Below are 20,302 nucleotides of genomic sequence, written 5' to 3' on the forward strand. Positions count from 1 at the left end.
AGGATAACGCTGCGCTTCATTGGAAACATTCATTCTATTGATTAAAAACCTAATATGAACACGCAATACATTCCAAAAACTAAAGAATCGACAATAATGATAACATTAGATGTAGATTCGGAATGGTTGTTAGTTATAAAAGCAAGTTTACGAGAAGAAACCCATTAGACAAAGCAATATCCTCTCAAGTTTTAAAACCATACACAGAGAAACGACTTGTATAGAAAGGAAACAAACATAGTTTGGTTAAAAATTAGTGCTTATATGTCTCAGCCAGTGGGGACAGAATGATACCGGCATCATAGTTAATTGGGATATAACAGGAGACGTTTGGTTTAAAGTTGGGGAATGGAAAGAGGTGTTGAACGGTACATGCTGACAATTCTGATAATTTGCATTGATATTACATATACATTACTTTCTGACATCACCTTTATCTATATATATAAACATTACTTTCTGACATCACATTTAGCTACATTTATACAATACTTTCTGACATCACATTTATTTATATGTATACATTGTGTATATTACTTTCTGAAATCACATTTATTTTTATATATTTATTACTTTCTGACATCGCACTTATCTATATCTATAAATTACTTTCTGACATCACATTTATCTATATTTACATTCATTACTTTCTGATATAACATTGATCTAAATCTATACAATACTTTCTGACATCCCATTTATCTATATCTACAATACTTTATGACATCACATTTATCTATATCTACATGTACATTACTTTCTGACATCACATTTATCTATATCTATATCTACATTACTTTCTGACATCACATTTATCTATATCTACATTACTTTCTGACATCACATTTATCTATATCTACATTACTTTCTGACATCCCATTTATCTATATCTACATCTACATTACTTTCTGACATCCCATTTATCTATATCTACATTACTTTCTGACATCACATTTATCTATATCTATATCTACATTACTTTCTGACATCACATGTATCTATATACAGATTACTTTTACAAAGAGATAGTACATCATAACATTATTGTTTTACATTTTACATTTTTTATGAGGAATGTGGAGCATATTAAACGCTATAAAATAGCTGTCAGCTGCTGAATATGACATGTCGGTATTTCTGTTATTATTTTCTTCTCAAATTCAATCTAACATCGGGCAACATCAATAATTTAACTAAGCAACATCACCATCGTAGTGCAGCTGACAGTAATGGTGTTTTGAATAATAGTTAGATATCTTATATATGTGGCGTCGTCGTGTGAGGGCCAAACATGCGCTGGATGCAAACAGAGGGCACATTAAATTCATACAACTATATCAGAAATCACAGCGCAGAATATCCCAGCATGCAATTGGGGGTAGGGGTAAGCTCAGTGATCTTCAACGTACAAAACATCATAATGTTTCTCACGACGTACAGTCCCATGATGCAGTTGTTCATCCACTATTAAAGTGATTGATCTGTGTGAAATCCACCATGCCGAATGTGTATACCACCTAAGTCTGTGTCACCTTTAGATGATTAGAGGATATAGCTGTGGTTTACATACCATTGGTATACCGTATGCCATCTGATGATAAACAGTGTACAACCCTTGTTTATTAGCTAGCTATTTGCATCGCCATTGTTTGATGTCAGTAAGTGTAACGAAACCAATACGGTATAATATTAACATAACGTGCTCTGTTACATGATTAAAATCCATCGTTCCCAAGGTTTCAAATTGTTGAGCTGTATTTGCTATCAAATATATATTATTGCCCTCTTTCCTGTGTCCAATGCTATATACACTGGAGACGTCGTCAAAACAAAGGCAGTCATGTCCCGATTACATCAAGGGATTCCATGGCTACATGTTTGAATAAATTATAGCAAAAGTCTACTAACCATGCTATAATATTGCAAGCATTTGGGTCGTTAGGCAGAAAAAAATATTATTTTGCTTTGGACACCGAACAACAATGTTAATCGATTTGATTAATGACTGTCTACTTTAGGAGAATGTTACGATAATTGTAACAAACACTATTGTGACGGGTAAGTATCAGCACGTGTGATTACGGAGACGGGAAACCTCCTCCGTCATACTCATACATGTCGCGTATTGCTTGTGCGATCCATTAATTAGTTGATTAAGACGTAGCGATGCGTCATGTACCCACGTGCTGGGAGAATTAGATACGTCATAGCCAATCACAATTTGCCTTACAAGTTGGTATAAATCGGACGGACGCCATTACACCGGGAAATACACGTCTTTTTAATGGTCATTGATGTGAATAACAATCGTGTTCTAAAAATATAGATGATGCTATTGTCAACCGACTTGTGATTAGTAATCGAATGTATACAACTGTAGGTAAAAACTGGGACCGCTGTAATCGTAACATACCAATATCCAGGCTTTATATCAGAACAATAAAACATGCCTCGTAGAACAATTTAGTTATAACACACAAGACGGCGGGGTCCGAGCGGACCCATCTGATCCACTGGACGCCCTTGCTGTGATCAATTCAATCCAATATAATATAACCTATTCGGAACATAGTGTACACAGATGACTGAGCTATTCGGAACATATCGTACACAATTGTCTGGCCTTGTATATAGTAATGCTATAAAGTCTGTTCGGAACATATCGTACACAGTTATCTGGCATTATATATAGTAATGTTATATAGTCTGTTCGGAACATATTGACACAGTTTTCTGGCCTTGTATATAGTAATACTATATAATCTGTCCGTAGCATATCGTACACAGTTGTCTAGCCTTGTATAATGCTATATAATCTGTTCGTAACATACCGTACACAGTTGACTGGCCTTGTATATAGTAATGCTATATAATCTGTTCGGAATATACCGTACACAGTTGACTGGCCTTGTATATAGTAATGCTATATAATCTGTTCGGAACATATTGCACACAGTTTGTTCGTACTATACTATACACTATTGGTATATATGATCTGTTTATTTGCCAGACTACAGTTCGGACTATGTCGTACACATCTAATACAAGCATCTGTATAGATTCTGGCCGGGAAATGAACAGATATATAGAAAGACAGACACAGATTTTATTCTGGCATTAGGGTATTAAAAGAAATCCTCTACAATCAGGGGAAGCATGTTTTGTATACCACTATCAGACTACTCAATAAACATGTCGCACAGAGCTAGCACATTTCTGTTGGTATATAACCTGTCCCAGATATGTCGCAGACACCGGCTTCGATCTTGTCCAAATAGTCATAATTGTGCGAGCTTCATGGGCGATTGAAGGACATATCTGGCAGCGTGACGTCACTAGTAGACGTACAATATGACTGTCGTATGTCTTTGCATCAGTATCCCTTAGACAACGTACCGTAAATGTCGAAGCTTCCACATGCTTCTCGTGTAACGGAAATAAATTCATCTGGACATCTTTATTCTGTTGTTTTAATTAATAAATAAAAAGAAAGTACTTAAAACATTATCCGGACTAAAGCAGGACTACGACACCAGAACAGTTCACTGGTTCGTAGGTACGCTCAGCCGTGTAATAACGGCAATGATCGCGTGTTTTGTGTCGGTAAGTATAGTCATCTCTGTGACGCTAGTGTCAACAGACCGATATCAGAGCTTCCCCGTGTTTGTAAGAAAATGTGGCAAACATTAGGTACGCATGCGTTAACCCGTTGTCATACATCGGCCCTATTTATATTAGCTGACTAAGACGATGTAATCAACAAAAGTCATGTTTCGGTATCCGGTCTCTACGTGATGTCGATGTGTTGCATTCTATCTACATTAAAAGCATGGCAGACCGACTTGATTACATTTAATGTGGCATTATTTCGACACTCGAATACCCCAAAGATGTATTTCATATGATGGAGCAGGGAATCTTCACGCTTATTCTTAATTTAAATCCTGAAAAAGATGAGATTTTTAGTCATGCACAGTTTTTAAGCAAATCGCTCACAAAACCACGACAAGCCAATTACACATAGAGCGGGCATGGTAGAGCTGAGAGGAAACTCCGTTGATACTGCAGTAAGATGGCTTCCTGTTCGGGTTGTCCAACGCTCGTGTTCGCTGGTAATTTTCAGGAAACAGTGGTAAAGTAATCTGGTCCAATAGAGCGAGACATTGGAAGGACAAGGACGGGGAAAAGTGATCTGGTCTTGGAGCAACTAAAACTGAAAATAATCAAACTAACTCATTATAGATAAAACTTGGTGTAGAAAACAAAGGAAATCGCTTTTCAATCGAACAATGCAAACAGATAGAAATAGATAGGAGATTTGCTACTGAGAGGAAATGATTAAACGCACCTTAAACATATGATTATAAAGTTTCACATAAAGCATGACATACAAATGACCATCTTTCTCAGAAAGATCGAGTACATATGGAAGCGATATCTAACCAAAATCAAGAGGCAAGAGAGAAAGTCTAGATATGTTACATATACCAACTCTATAGAGACTGACATTAGCCGTTAGGTCTGAATGTTTGGTCCTTTGAGCAGATCGATATATCCTTAACGTGTTCGTCCTGTTATAGTTAAGAGTGATCAAACAAACCTCAAAACTACGTCGTCCTTCCAAGGTCAAAGGATGCTTCACAAAATTTTGAGATATTTGATTATACTCTCCTACAGAGGTCTAGTAAAGACTGGACAAAGACATCATCAATCAATTCTACCAATAAAGATAACCGTCCTACCATAGTGTAAAGAGACGAAATTATTTTCCTCAATTATTGCTTGCAAGAGACAAAATCATCTGTACTGCTAGTCAACCTACCTGTGTCTTACAGCTACCAATTTCAGAACATTTTCGATAAAATAATAAGTACGAACCAGATGTCCAACCTACCTAGTTGTAGTGGGATGCAGTGTGTAATTACTGAATGACTTGCCCTTTATTAAATAACACTGTGTATAAAGTACCACTTTTAATAAAGATCGGTCGATTGAAAGATCAAACGTTTAACTTTCATTAGGCTTACCGCAAGTGGAAGGGGTACTATATACAGTTGTATGTTGTATTCCTCGGTAATGTTGTGTGCTTGGTGTATGTATTAGGTAATATAACATGTATTCTCAGTGACGTCGTGTGTTTTGTATTGGTGTTCTCAGTGACGCCGTGTGTTTTGTATTGGTGTTCTCAGTGACGTCGTGTGTTTTGTATTGGTGTACTCAGTGACGCCGTGTGTTTTGTGTTGGTGCTCTCAGTGACGCCGTGTGTTTTGTGTTGGTGTTCTCAGTGACGCCGTGTGTTTTGTATTGGTGTTCTCAGTGACGCCGTGTGTTTTATATTGGTGTTCTCAGTGACGTCGTGTGTTTTGTATTGGGTGTACTCAGTGACGCCGTGTGTTTTGTGTTGGTGTTCTCAGTGACGTCGTGTGTTTTGTATTGGTGTTCTCAGTGACGCCGTGTGTTTTGTATTGGTGTTCTCAGTGACGCCGTGTGTTTTGTATTGGTGTTCTCAGTGACGCCGTGTGTTTTGTATTGTGTTGTCAGTGACGCCGTGTGTTTTGTATTGGTGCTCTCAGTGAAGCCATGTGTTTTGTATTGTGTTCTCAGTGACGCCGTGTTTTGTATTGGTGTTATCAGTGACGCCGTGTGTTTTGTATTGTGTTCTCAGTGACGTCGTGTTTTGTATTGTTGTTCTGAGTGACGTCGTGTGTTTTGTATTGGTGTTCTCAGTGACGCCGTGTTTTGTATTGGTGTTCTCAGTGACACCGTGTGTTTTGTATTGGTGTTCTCAGTGACGCCGTGTGTTTTGTATTGGTATTCTCAGTGACGCCGTGTTTTGTATTGGTGTTCTCAGTGACGCCGTGTGTTTTGTATTGGTGTTCTCAGTGACGTCGTGTGTTTTGTATTGGTGTTCTCAGTGACGCCGTGTGTTTTGTATTGGTGTTCTCAGTGACGTCGTGTGTTTTGTATTGGTGTTCTCAGTGACGCCGTGTGTTTTGTATTAGTGTTCTCAGTGACGCCATGTGTTTTGTATTGTGTTCTTAGTGACGCCGTGTGTTTTGTATTGGTGTTCTCAGTGACGTCGTGTGTTTTGTATTGGTGTTCTCAGTGAAGCCATGTGTTTTGTATTGTGTTCTCAGTGACGCCGTGTTTTTTGTATTGGTGTTCTCAGTGACGCCGTGTGTTTTGTATTGTGTTCTCAGTGACGCCGTGTGTTTTGTATTGGTGTTCTCAGTGACGCCGTGTTTTGTATTGGTGTTCTCAGTGACGCCGTGTGTTTTGTGTTGGTGTTTTCAGTGAGGCCGTGTGTTTTGTGTTGGTGTTCTCAGTGACGCCGTGTGTTTTGTATTGGTGTTCTCAGTGAAGCCATGTGTTTTGTATTGTGTTCTCAGTGACGCCGTGTGTTTTGTATTGGTGTTCTCAGTGAAGCCATGTGTTTTGTATTGTGTTCTCAGTGACGCCGTGTGTTTTGTATTGGTGTTCTCAGTGACGCCGTGTTTTGTATTGGTGTTCTCAGTGACGCCGTGTGTTTTGTGTTGGTGTTCTCAGTGAGGCCGTGTGTTTTGTGTTGGTGTTCTCAGTGACGCCGTGTGTTTTGTATTGGTGTTCTCAGTGAAGCCATGTGTTTTGTATTGTTGTTCTCAGTGACGTCGTGTGTTTTGTATTGGTGTTCTCAGTGACGCCGTGTGTTTTGTATTGTGTTCTCAGTGACGCCGTGTGTTTTGTATTGGTGTTCTCAGTGACGCCGTGTGTTTTGTATTGGTGTTCCATGTAACGCTGTGTTTTAGCTGCAATGCTCTCTATAAGGTTATCTAGTAAAGGGGATGACTGTTTTTCCCTGTGAGTCTGAGTGTTATGTTGGGGTTCTGATGTTATCAGATTGTTTAGTAAAGGGGATGACTGTTTTTCTCTGTGAGCCTGAGTGTTAGGTTTGGGTTCTGATGGTATCAGGTTATTTACATAGATAGTGTACACACATGCTTGAATTCACTCTGATGCTGATTGCTCAAATAAAACGACACCATTGTTTCTTGATTGATCAGTGAAAACCCGATTGATACAATTGATACGTGAGGTGTTTTATCATTACACCTAGTCCCTTCTGGCTACAACAACAAGTGTCTGCTAGGTGACGTCGTGTTGTCACAACACAACTGAAATCAACATGTAATATTAATAGAACTGAGGATGTTGTCCCTGTCTGATGGGGAGTGTGGTAGCGACCAATCAATGCGGGTATACTGTAGGTAGGACACAGAAAGCGGGGATGTACAGCGCCTTACCTCGGGTATCCTTATAGCCTGTGAAGGAAGACACAAACACCAATAAAACATGCTATTATACCACAGGCAATCACATCCAGGACTCTACAAATAACTTATTATGTAATACCGTACAGTTTTTTTTAAGGTTTTGCTATCTTGGAGTTCAACAAGTAACAATATAATATTTTGAAATATTCACTAGGTTTGGTCGCATAGGATGTTACCACACCTAAGTTCTAACAACAGTTTAACATTTTAATATACATATAATGATTTTATATCCGCATCTAGGAGTTCTCACACCAGTATTGGTATTATATTGTAGATGTAATAGGTTTGTATTTATTCCACGGAGGTGTTTCACATCCAGGAGTTCTCACACCAGTATTTTATTCTATTGTAGATGTAATAGTTTTATTTCAAGGAAGTTTTATCACATCTAGGAGTTCTCACACTAGTTTGGTTTGTTCATATATTTTCCCTATTTTCAATCTGTTGAAATGCCGATCTAAGACTTCAACATCAGTTTAGTATTTGTACATCATAGTTTTGTTTCCGTTCCGTGGAAGGTGTACATGTATGTTGTGTTTAGGACGATCTATTGTTGGTATCTAAGATAAACCTCTTTAATATATTTAGATATAGGTAAGGAGAGTCACCAGGTGATAAATATGGCGCCAGTCCGCTATTAAAACTTACAGAATAATTTCAAATTGATTTGTTTCTATATTACATTTTGTAAGTCGCAACAGATTTTTTAAAACGTGAAACAAAATGACTGGTTTGTAGCTGCGTTATATATAGTGTCAGACTTAACTAGAAAATGTCATAATAATAATGTTATAAAAACATTTCATACCTGAGTAAGGTACAATAGAACATTAAGCGGATTATCCAGGTAGAAGGTAGGTATAGTTGTACCCCGAGACCTCTTGTTATACCAGACTACCTATACTAAATATAGTTAGCTATTGGAATGTCACATCTTATATATAGAGAATACATGGCCAGTGTCTTAAAATATAAGCTGTATTTTGGCGAGGGTAAAGAAAGACAAAAGTGGTGAGCTTTGGCGGGCAAAAAATACAGCTTATATTTTAAAGTTCTGGCCATGTATTCTATTCATCCTGGAATAGCCGTCTAAGATAAGCATTTTTAAGTGAAACGGCATCAATAATTTTCGAAATATTGTCGCCTTTTAAACGTTTTTTCACTTGGAAGTATGTCAGTCGAATTGGGGCACGTGCTAAAATTCTAAAATACAGCTCATTTCTGTCATTGCCGTATACAGCAAAATATATGTGGTGGGTGTATTCCGACAATTTGGATACCTGTTGCAGGAAAATGTTTAAAAATGTGATATACCGTTTATATAGTAATGAAGTGATATACCAGGTATATAGTGATAAAGTGATATACCATGTATATAGTGATGAAGTGATATACCGTGTATAGTAATGAAGTGATATACCGTGTATATAGTGATAAAGTGTTATACCATGTATATAGTGATAAAGTGTTATACCATGTATATAGTGATGAAGTGTTATACCATGTATATAGTGATGAAGTGATATACCGTGTATATAGTGATAAAGTGTTATACCATGTATATAGTGCTGAAGTGATATACCGTGTTTTGAGTAATGAAGTAATATACCGTTTATAGTAATGAAGTGATATACCGTTTATTTTTTATAATGACATCAACGCTTATAATTAATTTTTGAAAATGATTTTCTAATTTAAAACATGTTTTATGTACAATTTTACTGGTTTTAAATGGGATTCTTTTTCTCAAATCAATACGCAACGTCACATTTTTCGCGCCATTCTCGGAATTTCTTTCATAGAAGAATGAAAAGAATTTTTCGACCAATCACATTTGAGTATTTACCATGAAAACAAAGAAAAATAATTATATAGTAATGAAGTGATATACCGTTTATATAGTAATGATGTGATATTCCGTTTATATAGTGATGAAGTGATATACCGTTTAAATAGTAATGGAATAATATACCGTTTATATAATACCGTATATGGTCGAATGCACTCCCTGACTGTTTCATATATTAGATGCATTCCAATCAGATGCGCCAGCGATGACAAGTTTTTAAAGAAAACAGAAAAGAAATTCGTTTGTTTAAAATCAATTTTCATTTAATCGCGGTTTACACGCATGTTCCCAGTGGTACGTTGTATACCGAATAACTTGAGGATAAAAAGTCATGCTACACGGGTATAGAATGATGATGGACAGGCACAGAACCATGCTTCGCGGATACATGTATATCATGGACGGGTTAATATCCATGGTTTACTGTTAAATAAGAAATACATGGACATTGTCTTATGATATAATCTATAATTCGGAGAGAGTTAAGAAAGACAAATGTAGCGACACATTTAGCGAGACAATTCTGATATTTTCCCGATCCACTTGATGAGTCTATAACCACTGTAGTGTAACTGTTACGGCAACGGATGATTTGCGTCATTTCCGGTTCCCGCTTCGAAGGAAAACCAAGGTGAGTGTCAGGTCAAAATTGGCGTCAGTTAGTACTTTCACAAGAATTTATAAACCACTGCGATGTATCTTCATTGAAACGTTGATTATCTTTAGCAGTCCATTAGATCAAGAGGAAATTGGTTAGATTTCGTTAAACACTTCTTGAAAGTCAAAAGCTCACAAGAACAATTTACCATGTTTTGTTTTCCACTAAATTAAACACATCAAATCCTTGGGATCCAGAAAAAACTAGGTATCATTAAGAAGGTCATTTTTTTCTTTCCATCGATATCTGATGCATATGTATTGTGGCTGTAAAGAGTTTGAAAAGTTTAGTTTGACTGGTGAGGTTTGTCATCGCAACAGTTTACCAAACCATTGTAACAACAGTCTTAAAAACCACAATTAATCCCAAATTGAAAGATAATTACTGGCCCAAAATGCATGTTTTATATATCAATGTTGATAACGTGAACATGATCCATACGTTGGTTATTTATACATTTAAATGCATTAGCTAATGTGAATTGGGATGAATCCAATAAAACAAATATGCATTTTCGGAAACAGTCGACAAGAAAACCATTTCTCTAAATTATTTAGACATATTTCCATGGATACTTTAGGTTGAAGAGCTGTATATGACAGTCATTTCAATGTACAAATAACACAACAATTACCAACTTCCTGTGAATATGATATTCAACACTTATCTTGAACAGATTCTAACTGTTTTTTTCTTCGAAGCGGTAACCGGAAAAGACAAACAACATCAGTTGCCGTAGCAGTTACACTACAGTGATAACCAATAGGGACGAATATAGTGACTAACGTTTATTACATCACAGGTTAATAACATTGCCCGATATGAAATCCAACGTTTTCTTCCTCGTCAGTATTTCTCGTTGGTTGACACCACCCTGATTGCCATGGTAACAACGTGGCTTTACTGCGATTTGGCCTCGTAAGAATGTCTGGTGGGTTCGAGGACACCACCCTGATTACCATGGTAACAACGTGACTATACAGGGATTTGTTCTCACCAGAATGTCTGGTGGCTTCGTTAACACCAACCTGATTATCATGGTAAGAATGTGTCTGTACAGCGATTTGGCTCTTCAGAATGCCTGGTGGCTTCGTGGACACCACCCTGATTGCCATGGTAACAACATGGCTTTAATGCGATTTGGCCTCGTCAGAATGCCTGGTGGCTTCGTAGACACCATCCTGATTATTATGGTAAGAAAGTTGCTGTACTGAAATTTGGCCTTGTCAGGATGCCTGATGGTTTTTGGATCATGATTACCTTAGTAACAACGTGTCTGTACTGGGATTTTTCTTGATGAAGCAAAACCTTTTAAGCAAAAGCTCTTTTGCTTCTGCAACATGTAGTTCTTTCTTTATGATAATGTTATTTTTTTGCTTTCGTTTTTGAAATACTAATATCATGTTGTCGTTTTTAGAATGTTGATATTTTTTGCTGTCGTTTCATCGATTTTTAATTAGAATGACGGGGTTATTCATGCTGTAATGTCTGGTATGCTTCTTGCCGTGTATTTTATAAGAGGATTAAAAATTCTACAATAGTTTTTATATGGTTTGGTCACAAAGTTTAAAACAATTTACGCTCATATTCGCCGAACAAGTTTTGTAGAAAACATTGAATAACAGTATCTGACAAGCTGGAAAGCATTTTAAGCTGAAGGATGTGCATTTCATTCCCTACCTATTGAAAATAAGATAATGAGTACGGCACCAATTCAAAGTTCGAGTAGAATCAGCATGTCAGATGTCGATGTGTACCCTGCTGCGATGAACGTCAAGTTTCTGCAATTCGGCAGTTTATAGACCCTCGTGCTCTGCATTTAAAGTTTATCCAACGTCTATAGGCGTCTGTTTTATCTGATAATGACTGTCTACTTAACACAGGCACAAACGTGTGAGAGTCTGGAGGGAGCCTTCCATTTAATAAATTATGAATCGTGATCAACGCCTGAGTAAAGTGCCTATAATGAGATCGCAATCGATGCATCGTTGGCGGACAGGTACTCCGTACCATTCCAGGGTAGCTTCTACAGGCTCAGGATCACGAGTCCGTCACAGGAACATCTAGACAGCTACCTTGTTAGAGCAAAAACCTCTTTGTTCGATATCGAACTTAGCGTCTTGGTGTGAAAGGTACCGAATGATATCTATGAAAGCGATCTAGATTTGGTGCCTGTCGAGTACATATAGGCCAAACTGTTTGAAAGTACATGTAATATGTACCGGCCATATTATCTATGTATGCATGTGTTAATGTCACGCTATGCACTTTATTAACGAACTCATGCTATCTTAAGTCGCATAAAGGACTTGCAACAGTTTTCAATGTTTTATATTGGTAAGTTTCGAAATCGCGGACTGCATTCAATGAAATCTCGCGAGACAGCGTCTTTGATTATATATCTAGTACCTAGGACAATCAGGTACATCTACATCTATATCGGTTTTTATGGTAGTGAGCTTTTAAACTTTTTTGATCATCTCATGCACTACTTTCCCGACTTAGTTGTGTTCATGGTATGGGTTTCTAGATTATTTCATCATTACAGAATACATTTTGATGATTTTTGGTATCCTATCATAAACGGTGTTTGCGTGGATATCGTTAAAACATGGGTACCCTTCGCCGTGTCCTGATCCGAATCAGTAGTGTGTGGGCCAATCCCATGGCATCAGTCGCTGCTCTTGCTATCCTTAACATTGACCCCATCAAGAAGGTGTTTATTGCCTTTGAGGGATATTATTCCACTCATGAATAAGGCCTGCGTGGGTTGAGCGACGTTCTATGGGACTTTGACGTGCTTCCTAGCACTTCTGTCTAGATTGTCCCACAAATGCTCGATTGGGGACATATCTGGACTGTATGGTGGTCAATCAAGAACTAGAACGTTAGTTTGAGCCAGAAAGTAACGATATCTTACTGCTGTAAGATTACCATCGATAACCACGAGAAGTGTTTTCACACCTTAAAATATCCCTGCCCATACCACAACAGACCCTCCCCTGAATCTGGCGCAAGAGTACCCCGAATGTAAACTTTTTTTCTGAAAGCATGCAGCGTCGAGCGGGGTCACGGTCAACTGAATTTTAACTAAGAACATTTTACAGTGCATGGAGTTAACTCAGTGTGAAATTTAATGGAATTTAGACTATCTAAAAGTTTTATTAAAAACCGAACTTGTATTTCTTTTCTTTCGTTAGTATATTAAGCGCCTAGCGCATGACTATATCAGTGGTCCTTTTGGTACATTGACCCGTCTTTTGATTGAGATGTTTCTGGATTTCATATCCGTTCAATTAGGTCTTCATATTCGCATGATAAATGTGAAAGACGCTATATCGCAGAGTAATTATGATCGATGGAAAACTAGAATAGGCTGTTGTGTTTTCTTATTCCATACCAAAAAACTTTTCGCTATTACTGTACCACCGTTCAAAATGAAAACATTATCGTACTCCGCCTCTTACTTTGGTATGTAACGCTCGATCTCAATCTTGTACAAGCGATCATTTTAGGATGCTGTTACAATTTTGTTTTATTTGTGGGTGTTAATTAGGTATATTTCTATAGCGTAAATGTAAGTTTATGCATTTTTGTGACAAGAAGTGATTAGAAGTCGGCGCTGTAGTTACCTTTAAGAATGTGACATGATAATTGGACGTATTCAGAGACTACGGTTTTCTGTCCATGTGATACTGAATACTTACAAGGCCTGTTTCAAAGCCCATTGGCTCGTGCTTTTATTTTGATTAAATGATTAAATATAGAAAAACACGTTTAATTTATCTTTTTTTTCAACTGAATTGCTAGAATTTGTTGGTTACGTTTTATAATGAATGGTAGTTTATCATTGTGAATGCGACCATTGTTTTAACAATTTAAACTGCTTGTTTGCATGGAATGTACCAATATGTTTGTAAATTGGTTTTACAAAATGTCATTTGACACGGCAAACATAAATCGTCTTCATTGTTTTGTGTTTTAAGTGAAACAACTCGGCTTGAACTCCATGATATTCAACTGCATATATATATTTGTATATGTAATTATTTTCATTTTGAAATCGTTACTTTTTAGCTTCATTAGGCAATTATATATTTATTGCTTTATTTTATTTCTTTTTCTATAATCTATCTATAGAAATATAATTTATTTGTTTATAATCTATTTCTCATTTACTGGTTTGCTATGAAGTGCCATTTCTAGGATTTTCTTAAACTAACTACCAGCTTAGATACGGTTTGCCTACTGATGTTCCAACTTTTGTCGACATTGTGGTAATAATTGACTTCGCGCATTGGTTCTACGCATTGAAAGAAGCATATCTAAAAAAAATCACAATCGTGATAGAGAAAATGGAATTCGCTGAGGAATATTAATATAACTTACCTATACCGATCTCCACCTCAGACGAGGTTTTGTTCTTCCTGCACCAGCAGCCTTTGTCGACGGCGAATGACACAAGGATGAGTGTTGGGAACATGAGGAAGGTGAGGATAGCCTCCCACAGTTGGACCTCTCCAGGGCTGATTAAAATTAGAACCACGATCATCCACAGATACGCGAACATGCTAAAGCACGTGGTGACGGCATACACACCTAAGTTGCCGATTCTGCGTACCTGTCCCTTTGGTATACCCACTAAACATACTGCAGTAATGGCGAAAAGATTAAATGCAGCAGATCCCACAATAGTACCGGGGCCAAGTTCCCCCGACTTAAAGCCTTTACCACAAATTTCTATGACAGACAGTAAAATCTCCGGAGCACTTGTTCCGAACGCCATCAGACTAAGATTGGCCACCGTGTCGTTCCACACCTTAACCTCCACCTCTCGGACCCCGCCTTTAATGTCCGGGTCCGGGATCTGAATTATGCGTGTCTTGCTGGTTATCTTTTCTATTCCACACATAAAGGTATCTGCTACTATGGCTATTCCTAAAAAGCACCATAACATACCGAGAAGGTAGAGAAATGTACGTGCACCAATGCTCCATGTATATTCGTTGATCGCTGGGAGAAGCAATCCTTCCCCGGAACACTCGTATGTATTTAAGTCAATTGTAGTATTCATCTTGTCTGCTTCAGTTATTCTCTGTCATATCTGAAAAGGATAAATAAAATTACTTGAAAATATTCCGTCAATTGAATTGGGCTTTTTTTCTTTCTTTCTTTTTTTCAATTTATTATAAGAAAATATTCAGTTAATTGGATTTCTTTTTTGTATTTTCAATGATTCCGCTACTGTATAAGCTACATAGAACGCTTCTCTGTTCTCTTAAACTGGCACTCTCGTCAGGTCAATGTTACTCTTGAAATCACGAGAGCGGTTGGTCAGGCAAATTTCCACCAAGTTGATAAATGCCAGAGAAATTTCATTGTCATATTAATTATGAAGGAGACTCCCTCGCTATCAATAACTTTCTGTGTTGCTAAACGTAACCAAGGAACCACTGACTCAACAGTTGGGACAGTCACAGCGATCATAAACTTCCATCTACATAACTCTTATAATATCAGTTGTGAAGACAAGCTTTGTTTTGCATGGCATGAATTATAATATCATCAACATAATTTACGATATAATTTCTAAGAGAAATCAATTAAGGATGATCATGGACATGAGTGTACATATTCAATATACAATCATTTACTCCTGATTGGCGACATCCTTAACGTGATAAGCAATATGTAATAAAATGCACTTGTCTACTCCTGATTTGGTAATCTTACAAAGTGTCTGCTCCTGGTATAATCCATAATTGTTTGCTAAAATCGTTATGGCGTGCCAAGACCAATTAGTATGAATTATTGTTTTTGGTGTTTGTGTAATTATCAGATTTCACGTTTAATTTAAATATAATTTTGCTGATTTCCAAACCGAGTGATAAATTGGAAATATTTTTATCAATAGCATGTTTCTGTCGAATGGGTAAATTAGAGTTCATTTAAAATCATTAATGCGAGTAAATTAGGTGATTTCTTTTAACTATAATGTATCAACAAACGTTTAAAACGTTCTTAAATGAACAAAAGAAGATAAGTGATTGGTAACTTTAAACAGGCATTTAGTAAAGACACACCATATCTAAAACTACATAATACAGCTATTTCGTTCCTCAAGGACACGTCAGTGATCTTAGGAGCTAAACCGTGATGGATTTCAGAAAGGATGTTAAGGCAAGACAATTGTTACGGACAAAACAATTAATTGTTATCGACAAGACAACTGTTATGGACAAAACAATTGTTACGCAGAAAACAACTGTTACGCACAAATTAATTATTACGGACAAGACAATTGTAAAGAACAAAACGATAGTAATTGACAAGACTATTATACCTGACAAGACAATGGTAACGGACAAGACAATTGCTATGAACAAGACGTACAGACGTACGTACGGACAGATATACATGGATAGGTATTAAGATGTATGCTATTAACACTTCAATTACTGTATACTGTGTACACTCCAGCTCACAGACCTTAGTTGAAGTAATACAGCAATAATCACGTGACTGCAGACGTTATGACAGGTGATACAATACTAAGTTGTGTTTATTGCAGTTTTTTCATACACCTTTACCTTTAATGATATATTGGTGGAACAAACAATCCAATGTGGTTACAATCATTTCGTGCATTTTCGCCTCGCCCAAAATAAAGGATTACTAACATTATTTATTATTTACTGTCTTTACATGACCAGCTAAGCCGATATATATTAACTGAAGCCCGATCGTGTTGACGGAAGTGTATCCATGCTCAGCTGGACTAAATGTATTATACCTTCAGCAAACAATCATTTATCACGCCACTAAAATAAAGCAGCGATGCAGCTAATCAGCTCAGACAACACCTGGCTATCTCTATGTGGAATTATTGAGATTATGATACACAAACCACAGGTAAAACAGGTGCAAATCAATAATTTGGACGAGCTATAAGGGAAACTGCCTATTACCTGATGTAGGGCTTTATCTAATGATAGGGAATGGTCCTGTTACCGATGCAAACATCCCGGAAACTTTCATTTATAGAACCTAATTAAACACACATTACGTGAATAAACATCTAACCAGGATCTGTAATCAGTGACAACGATGACTGGCTCTCACGGGATGGTCTTGAACTGTCTCGACAGGAATGTCTATTTCACTTTCATACAATACTTACAACGAGCCGATTAAACAGAGAATATAATATCATCTCAACATTTCTCTATATCTTTACTGCATTTTGAAGATAAAACCATTTTACATAATAAATAATTATATGGGAGCCCTAAAGGTTAATATGACAATAACGATCAAGACCTTGATTCTCGATTATGATGAGGCCGTTTTAAAGGGAGATGCACCATTGAATGACTATGTACTATTGACCCTGCGAGATTAAATGGCTATGTACTATTGGTCTGGGCGATACACCATTAAATGGCTACAATTAAATGACTATGTACTATTGATTCTGGGCGATACACCATTAAATGGCTATGTACAATTGATCCTGGGAAATACACCATTAAATGGCTATGTACAATTGATTCTGAGAGCTACAACATTAAATGGCTATGTTCTAGTGATCATTTGAGATGCACCATTAAATGTCTTTGTACGATTGACCCTATGAAATCCACCATTAAATGACTAATTAATATTCACCCTGGGAGATACGTTATCAAATGGCTATGTACTATTGATCTTGGGAGATACACCATTAAATGGCTATGTACTATTTGTCCTTGGCAATACACCCTTAACTGACTACCATTAAATGACTATGTAATATTTACCCTGGGAGATACACCATTAAATGGCTATGTACTATTGATCTTGGGAGATACACCATTAAATGGTTGCCACTAAATGGTTATGTGCTATTGACATTGGAAGATACACAATTACATAGTTGTGAACTACTGACCGAAATTATCTGTCCGTTTATTTTGATTTCTTAAACACGACTACACAAATCACGAGGAAACTTGAATATGTTTATGATGTTTATAGACACAAAGTTTTCGATATAATGTTGAAAAGGTATCCTCTATTATTAATCAATAATGTTACGCTTATCCCTACTAAACATGCTAATTCTGCTAAGTACAATGATAAAATGCTCCAAGATCAATCTCTCAACGGTATCGTCTAAACCATGTAGCATTTCTGTATGCAGTCATATTGTTACACACAAGGTGTGTGACATAGCCAGGTGCTTTCCGTATCATAGACCGCCTGCATGTCGAGTAAAGCCATTCCGATCACATTTCAATGAACAGCATGCTGCTTAACGGAGAAGAAAAAACTCTAGACGATAACTGCACAGCAATGAATTTAAACAATCAGCACCACGTCAAACCGTTCGTGGACAGGATGATTGGTAAAGAAAGATCGAAGCGATATTTTTAAAACAATACAATGATCACAGCTATGCTATTTTTGAGATTGATTTATCGATACAGCCACGTTTACGAATGAGAAAAATCACGCTCAGCTTAACCAGCATACACACGGTGTAATTAGATAGGTTACGTCATACTTGGATTGTTGCAGCTCGGTCCTCATCAAATCGATATCTTGTTGATTGTTTTGTAAGTTTAAATACTTTATTTCCGAAGAATAATCATGCTTGATATGGAGTGTTGCCAGCATTGTGGTAAGGAGGCCAGAATAACCTTTAGTTATAGTCTCCAAGGGGTCAGCATTGTATTAAGGAGGTCAGTATTGTGGTAATGAGCCCAGCATTGTAGTAAGGAGGTCAGTATTGTGGTAATGAGCCCAGCATTGTAGTAAGGAGGTCAGTATTGTGGTAATGAGCCCAGCATTGTAGTAAGGAGGTCAGCATAACCGTTAGTAATGATCTCCTAGGGGTCAGCATCGTGGTAAGGAGGTCAGTATAACCGTTAGTTATAGTCCCTCAGATTCAGAGGTCAGCATTATGATAATTTAGCCCGACTGGGATCAGGGTCAATTTTGTTCTTTTCACTGAACTTTGTCATATTTTCATTCAGATTGAACGTCAATAAAACACCACTGTATTATGCTGTAGAGAGTTATAATCCCGCATCATTTCGGCTACTCTTTTCAATTATAAATAAGGAAGTATAGTATCTTTAAACGCCCCAAAGTTATCGTAGATTGATGTAGTTTTAAGCCGATATGGATTGAATAAACCATTTCTTAGCCTTTAGTTTAATAACTATTCATACTTAAAAGAGTTCTGGATTTCTGGGAGACTTTTTAAGTGATACATATATAAAATGTCTGGATCCTACAAATGCACATCGGTTATATACTGGCCAACAAGAATGATTAACATATCTTATTACAGTTGTGGTAAACTAAATCTTGATTTAATGTAAACATAGAAGAGATACAGTGAAACCTGTATACCACTATTCCAGTAATGATAACAGTAGTGTCACGGAATAATGAAATATATATAGTGATATTGGTAAGTAACGAGGCTATCGCAGCCTCGTTACTCACCAATATCACTATATATATTTCATTATTCCGGAAAACTACCTATCCCAACATCGATATATAGCAAAATCTATTTCTAAACGCCATGCTCTGTTTCACTTGGACAAATGGAAGAGGATACAGTTATGTTTTATTTATCAACATCTTCGTGGCATAGAAATGATCCGTCGAATGTGCCACACTTTTTGTCATGGGTCAATAAGCCCATGGATGATTACCCTTGGTGAAAGGACAACTGGGGTCAGATATCAGTTGTTGAGGTAATTGTTTTACGTGCTGCTACTTCAATACTGGTGTTATAACAACCAAACATTCATTATTTATGGACACAAAGCCATGATTAATTTCAACTGTATAATTCATAGATACTTTAATATATGTTGTAGCATTTATATTTCATTCAGTTATATTGAACCAACCATACTAAATCTGATAATGTTATAGCGAATAACGCAATGGAAAGCGATTCGACATACATGGCAATATAAACCTTATATTTTATCCGCATTGAAATTCTAAACAAGTTATAGAGCCAAAGTATACAATATATACTAATGCGAAAGATCTGAAGTATTAAGCACCAGAGGGAATGACACATAAAGTATTCAATGTCAAATGTACGGCCATTTTGCGATGGTGATTTGTATGAAAAATGCCAAGGTTATCCAGCAAAGGTATTCCACAAATTCTCTAGGTAGTTTTTGTTTTTGAAAGATAACCATCTGTAAAGCTAAATCATTATTTAAACGGAAAGAAAAAAAATCATGGGAAAAAAAGATGTCAATGCTTTGTGTATTGAAAACCATGCATGAGTGCAGGTGTCATACAGGTAGGTCTTTTAGTACGAATACACAAATCATGGTCTCCTTAGCTACTATTTTGGATAAGATACCGCCACACTATACAGGAATACTTTTATTTTTTTAAAGAAATTTGCATTCCTGAAAGGATTCAGATGAAGATCATGTTATTTTCAGGAATTTTAGTGAC

General features: G+C 36.8%; 1 protein-coding gene across 7 annotated transcripts in view; it reads right to left on the reverse strand.

Annotated features, from left to right (window-relative positions):
- LOC117329291 (magnesium/proton exchanger-like) overlaps positions 1 to 20,302 on the reverse strand; it is a 62,530-nt gene that overhangs the window by 13,853 nt on the left and 28,375 nt on the right. For 6 of the 7 annotated variants that reach the window (XR_004533147.1, XR_004533146.1, XR_004533144.1 and 3 more), the window contains exons 2-3: positions 14,210 to 14,924; positions 7,281 to 7,298 (exon numbers count right to left, since the gene is read on the reverse strand). Coding sequence is in view for 3 of the 7 variants with exons in the window: in XM_033887174.1 (XP_033743065.1) it covers positions 7,281 to 7,298; positions 14,210 to 14,894 (703 nt within the window). In the remaining 4 variants the exon portion in view is untranslated. The remainder of the gene's footprint in view (positions 1 to 7,280; positions 7,299 to 14,209; positions 14,925 to 20,302) is intronic. The other variant, XM_033887206.1, reaches the window with a different exon arrangement.

Source organism: Pecten maximus, chromosome 1, assembly GCF_902652985.1.
Source record: "Pecten maximus chromosome 1, xPecMax1.1, whole genome shotgun sequence".
NCBI classification, from domain to species: domain Eukaryota; kingdom Metazoa; phylum Mollusca; class Bivalvia; order Pectinida; family Pectinidae; genus Pecten; species Pecten maximus.